Source organism: Centrocercus urophasianus, unplaced genomic scaffold, assembly GCF_019232065.1.
Source record: "Centrocercus urophasianus isolate 14NV4802_14NV808 unplaced genomic scaffold, USGS_Curo_1.0 seq_40, whole genome shotgun sequence".
NCBI classification, from domain to species: domain Eukaryota; kingdom Metazoa; phylum Chordata; class Aves; order Galliformes; family Phasianidae; genus Centrocercus; species Centrocercus urophasianus.
The window spans coordinates 2,931,418-2,937,499 of record NW_024884978.1 but is presented as its reverse complement, the minus strand read 5'-3'; the positions used below and the strand labels follow the sequence as shown (position 1 = coordinate 2,937,499).

The following is a 6,082-nucleotide window of genomic DNA, read 5'->3' as shown; positions in this document are numbered from 1 at the left end:
GAGCTGTGCAGTTTTGTAAAAGCCCTTTGGGGCTTCTTTGGGTGGAAAAAGGACCCATGAACCAACTGTTTTGATTTGTTTTGGGAGGCTTGGCTGACAGATGTTGGCTTGTCCCTTTGAGGGCTTTCACATTGCATATTCATTAGTTGACCTTTTTAGCCACTTCCCATGCAGGAAGGACCCGTATCTACATTTTGTTTGCAGTATGAGGCATATCAAGGATTGCCCATATAACTGAATGTGATCATGTACTGGGGTCTATTATCTCAAGCTTCGTCTCTCTGAATTCCTTCTGTAACCCTTCTGTGTTGTTTGCATCTGCTCTGTGTTGGCCCACAGCTCCCTGGTGTCTCTAGCAATTACTGTTTTCCAAGGTAGAATCACCAGGGTATGCAGTGGGGAGAAATGACAGTCTAAATTAAGAGGCTCGCACAGACTTGGAAGACGATCATTTGTCTGTAACAAAACTCCTCATTAGAATACTGTTAATTTCCTTTCTGTGACAATTATAGCACAGCACTGGCTCGTATGTGCAATGTGCAGAGATATTTCCCTGGGGAAGAAAAAAAAAAAAAAAAAAAAAAACCAACCAACCAAAAAACCCAAAGCATTCATTGGCACTAGAATGAAACATTCCTTACAGAAGAAAAATGAACTTATAATTTCGAAGCAGTTTTCCAGTTTAATGGGAATTTGGTGTTAAGGTAAGGCTTTGCAGCTCTCCCTGCTGTTTACTGCGTTTATGTTAGATCTCATGGTTAGTGTTTTCCTGCTAGCTCCTGGAATAGAGGGCTCTTGACACGGCAGTCCCAGCTGCATGGAACCTGTTACCCCTGAAATACATCTCATTTATTCTCTTTACTTCTAAAACTCTCCTCCTTCCTCCCTAAAGACATCTTTAAATGACTGCTGCTTCTTTCTGCTGGCATAGTGCATTTTTTTCCCATCCATCTGTTTTGGAGTTTTGATGAGGTTTAAGTTTTTAATCAAAAAGAGATTGTCTTTATGTTCATGGCCTGGAATATTTTGGCAGGGATGGTGTTTTACGAGGGCTGGTGCTTCTCAAGTGCGGGGTTTGGTGGCCTGCTCTTAGATTTTGGAGGAGCAGATTGGAGGGGCTCTGGACAGCTGCCCAGCAGCATCAGCCCAGCTGGGCCTTTGCCTTCAGCAGGGTTGTGCTCCTCCCTGCCGCGTAGTTTGGGTGCCGTGGCTCACAGCTGAGCACCCAGGCCTGCTGGGTTTCCCATCCCAGCGTGGGACTAATTTGACCTAGATCAAAAGTGATACACAGCATGGAGCTTTTGGCAGCTGTGGGCGGAAGAGGGAATCTCTGCTGTGTGCTGCTGCTGGATGGAAGATCCTAGTGCAGCTCTAGAGGTATTCTATCTGCGTTCACTTATTATTATTTAGCTTTTCTTGTTGCTGGCTGCCTTCTAAACAAATCTGTAAAGAAAAGAAGGAATTCTCGCTTGGTTCTGTCCTTGTGGTTGAGGTCTCTGTGACCTGCTATTAGAACTCCCGTGTCACACAGTGTTGGCCGGAGGCTCTGGATCCTCTGCCCTCGGCCCCGTGCTCCTCTGCCTGCCAGCACGGCGCAAAGCAGCGGCAGCATCAGCCCGGCCTGCCGCCCTGCCCCCGCCAACCTGCTATTCCCGTGCTCGATTGGAAGAAGCTAAAACTGCTGTATTTCTGTCTTCCGTCAGGGCATTCCTCAAGTTCCTAATCCAGGCTCCAGATGATTAAGACGCCCATCTTAACGTATAGGGACAAATAATTACGGTGAAGGATTAAAAAAGCCGCACCGAGCCCGAATCGCGAGCATCCCCGGGCGGCAGAAGTTAGGTTTAAAAAGCCGCCGTAACCCCGCACGCCTCGCCGCCTGCCCGCACTTGCTCAGCGAGACCGAGGGCGCACGGAGCCACTCGGCCGGCATCTGGAAACGGGACCGGCGGGGCTCCCCGCGGTGCTCCCGTACCTCTCCTCCTCCTCCTCGCCGCCGCCCCGCCCGCGTCCTCCGCCGCGCTCCGCGCTCCCGGGCTCTGCCTCCCGAAGTCCCCGGCGCCGCGCGGCTCCCCCCGGTCGCTCCGCGGGGCCGTGCCCGGGGCTGGGGACGGCGCCCGGCCGCGGGGGCGGGAGGAGGGGAGCCGGCCAAGTCGGCGCGGGGAGGGGTCACCACCTGCCCCGTCCGGAGCCGGCCGCCGGGATGCCGCCTGCCCGTTCTGCCCGCTCTAATTGGATGTTCCCTGGATGGAGGATTTCCTCCCCTCCCGGCTGCGGGAGTCATGAAGGCAGGCTCGGCTGCGCTTGAAAGTTTGCCAAGCGGCAGCTAGGTTTAATTTCTTTAAGGATCCGAGGAGAAGGGGGGAGGCGGGGGCTGGAGGGGGACCGTTTCCAAGCATGGGAGACAGGCTGCCGGAACCTCACGCCAGCTCTTCCCCTGCTGTGGCTGCCGGCTCAGAAGCGGAAGAAATCGAGGTGCTCGACTCCGAGGATGTCCTACCTATGGCCGCAGAGGATGTAAGTTTCCTTTGCTCAATGTCTTCACCCCTTTCCTCCGGGCCCGGCTAATCGGCTCAAGCTATTTATAAATGAAGTCCGGGCCGGGGGGAGGAATAGGGCCGGTGACCCTCTAGGACGAGGTAAAGATGCCGGCTCCATCCCCGCCGCTCCCTGCCCCGCTCTCCCCTCGCCGCCGGCGAATGCGGACTCCGGCAATCGTCCCCGTCATGGAAAGCCGTCCTCCTCCTCCACGTCCGGCCCGGAAAGCCCCGGCTGCGGTGTCCTGGCCGCCCGGACCCCCTGCCCGCCCGGAGCCGCGCCGGTGGGAGACGCAGCCCCGAGTGAGCTGCGGCTGCCGGGCTGCGGGCAGGGGGAGCGGGGCTGCACGCGGAGGCGTCTCTGGAGGCAGGAGAGGGGCTGCTGCCTTGGCTTGAGGGGTTTCCTGGGCACGGAGGGCTTTTTCAGAGTCCCAGCCTCTCGGAGGTGACTGATGTGAGCACTCCCCGTTTCCTCTTCCAGCTCCCCAGCAACAGAGAAGGAAGTTTTTCCCCCAGTTCGACAACCTCCCTTCACCCTCAGGGCTCCGATTGCGCCTGAGGATGGGTTAATTTGGTACCATTCTGTCTCTGCTCACCCAGCCTAGAAGGACACCGAGTAGTCCTGCATGCTTTGAATCAGCTCCTGCCGGGCTGAGCAGCAGAGCCTGCAGAGCTGAGCTGGTCGTTCTGCATCTGCCAGAGGCAGGAGCTCGCTCTGCACCTGTCTGGGGGGGAGGGGGAGAGGGGGGGACACATATGTGAACAGATCCTGCATTCCTGGTGCATCCTAGGACTGTTTGCAGCTCTCCTTCCCAGCAAACTCTGGCAAGTGTCTGCTCAGCCTGCAGAGATAAGCTCAGGCTCTGTGCCTGCCTACAGGAGGATGAAGCAGTGATACTGCATGTCTTTCTGGTGGGCTGTCTCTAGGACCTTGCATTGGGTGAAAGCAGCGCTTGTAACTTAAGCTTCCGGCAATGGCACATCTTCTTTTCCCTCTACTTTTATGATGTTGCTAGTGGAACCCTCATGGAGCTGTTAGGGGCAGTGCTGACTCCTGATCCCCCAGCCCCTTCCGAGTCCCTTAGAATTTGGTTGCTGAATTTTCCTCCCAGAGGGCAGCAGAGGAAATACACTTGCCTGCTGGAGCTGCTTTCCCCAGGCTGTATTTCTTAGTGCTGAACGTTCAGAAGGAAACGTACTGCAGTTTGTCCTCTGCTACAGAACTGCCAGACAGCTGGCAGTGGAGCATGCCTGATCATGGGAATATGTCGTTTTCATAGGGAAGGATGGCTTTCGAGAAGCTTTCAATGAACATGTTTCCAAATCCTGATTCTTGTGACCTTTTATTCTATGAGAACTGTTGTGCTTTTGTGTCCAGGAGAAGTGAAGGGTTGAGAGCCTGGCAGGATTGGGGTCCTGGCTCAGTAGGCTGCGAGCTCTCCTCAGTGAAATCTAGATTATCATCCTAGTTCTGCTACTGACATGCTGCTTGACCTTGAGGTAGGACTGCTTGGGTCTGATCCAGCTCGCAGTGTTACTTACTTTGGGATCTGCATTGTTATTTGACTCTTGTACCTTATTTTGTTGACTGCAGGAAACTTAGCTAGAGCCTGCAGTTGCATTGCTTGTGGGAAGCTGCTGAGACCTGGCAATAGATGATATGGCAGAAACTTGAGGTATCGTGTATCATCTGCAAGTCAGAAGAGCAGGAAGCGGTGTAAATGCCCTCCTTCTCCACAGCCAAGGATTTCCTGCTGAAACAAGCAGGCTGCAGAGCATCATCCCTGAGAATTCAGACTGCTCTGTGCTGGGAGTGTGCTCCCCTGAGACCTGACTTGGGGCTGATTTTCTGTTATTACATTTGAGACTTTGATGTGAGCTCTTCTGCTTGGCCTTGCTGACACAAGGTTGGCTCTTTGTGTGTTGTTAGCCACAAAAATATTACACAGTGGATGTTTGGCTGTTACAGCCTTGACAGCGTGTGAGAGCTCAGCTGTGATGTCATTACAGCTCTCAGAGCAGCATTTCACAAGGCCAGGATTCAGGCAGTCCCAAAATGTTCTCTTTAAAGTGCTGGGCTGATTTATGATGATGAATGGGAGTTTATAAAGGGGTGGGGATATGGGGAAGGTGGGAGCCAACAGCTGAGCTGATTAAATGGAATTCAGTGTCCTGATACCCCACTGTCTTTCCAGCCAGTTCTGCTTTAGATCAGCCTACCAAGGGAAAGAAAATATTCTTAAGAGAACTGGATACCACTCTCACCAGAGCTTTGTGTTGCATGTATCCTAGTGAGGAGATTTGCTTATGTGAGTCTCATGTTTGTTAATTTTCTCATTTTGGTTTTCTGGGAAGCTGAGTGAGGCAGCCACAAAGTGTTGTGCTGAACAGCACTTCAGGCAAGGAGAACTGAAAACATGCAGGTTTGTGGGGAATACAAACCAGCAGTTACCCAGGTCACTTGCTCCATGGAATGTTTTCTCTTCTGACCCCAAATCATAGAGTCATAGAATGAAAATCCAGGAGATAAGAGTTAAGCACTTCATTAGGAATTTCCTATATTCCAGGCACTGTGAGGCAGCAGTGATGGGGTAGGAGGTGGTGTGGCACTGGTCTTTGTACAGTGCATAAAGTGGAGCCAGTCATCAGCTTGTTCTTTCTGTTCCCTAGTGAAGAGAAGAACTTGTGGAGTGTTCACATAGTAGTCTGTGTTGAAATGGATCTTCTTGCTACGCACAGCCTTTAAGACAGATCTGGTCCAGAAGCTATGGGGATAAATCTGTGTAATAGATTCTCTCCATCCTTCTGCCCTTCCACTTGTACTAGAAGTATTACCTATTTCTTAGATGTGCACAGATGTGATTCTGAGACCTGATGGGTTGTCAAAGGCCTTGCAGCAAATCCTTGCCAGAGTTAGCAGCAGGCAGAGGACAAGGCTCAGAACCAGATGGGGCAGTCTGTGGGTCAGTGCTGGGCCACAGGGATCTGTAAAAGCATTGCCGACTCCTCCCTCCCCTCAGCATACACCAAGCTGTCTTGATCCTGGTGGATAAAAAGCCTTTTATTCCTTACTTGCTTGCAAGTAGACAAAGCAGAAGAAAACAGAATTAACACATGAATGTTCTGAGTTCTTCTTAATTTGGATTTGTAAATGAAAACTCTACTCCCTATGGTTGGTAGATTCCCCTGCCTCCTCCCCCCGGAAGGGTAGGTGGTTCTGGGATGAAGAAGGATATTGGAAATGGCACTCAATCATTAGGTTATTTCTCTGGAGAATATATTTCTACAGTTTACTGCATATTAATGTCGTTGCTCTTATACCTTTTTGTTCTTTTTCCTCCCTTTATGCTTTGCCTCTCAGCACTGGAAAGCTCTGTTTGATCAGGTATGTGAACAACTGATGTATTGTCTCTGTCTTGTGAGCAAAGAGTGTAACCCTCACTTAATTTCCTCTGTACTAGATTTTGTGTGCTTTTAACATACCGTCTAGGAGCTCCGTGTTCCCAGTTCCCAGCATGCAAGTCATTATCATCATTACTGCTTTG

At 51.5% G+C, this 6,082-nt stretch overlaps 1 protein-coding gene across 1 annotated transcript in view; it reads left to right on the top strand.

Moving 5' to 3' along the window:
- The first annotated feature begins 2,397 nt into the window (after positions 1–2,397).
- RHBDL3 (rhomboid like 3) overlaps positions 2,398–6,082 on the top strand; it is a 48,056-nt gene continuing 44,371 nt past the window's right edge. The window contains exon 1 of the mRNA XM_042832853.1: positions 2,398–2,517. Within this exon, the coding sequence (XP_042688787.1) occupies positions 2,398–2,517 (120 nt within the window). The remainder of the gene's footprint in view (positions 2,518–6,082) is intronic.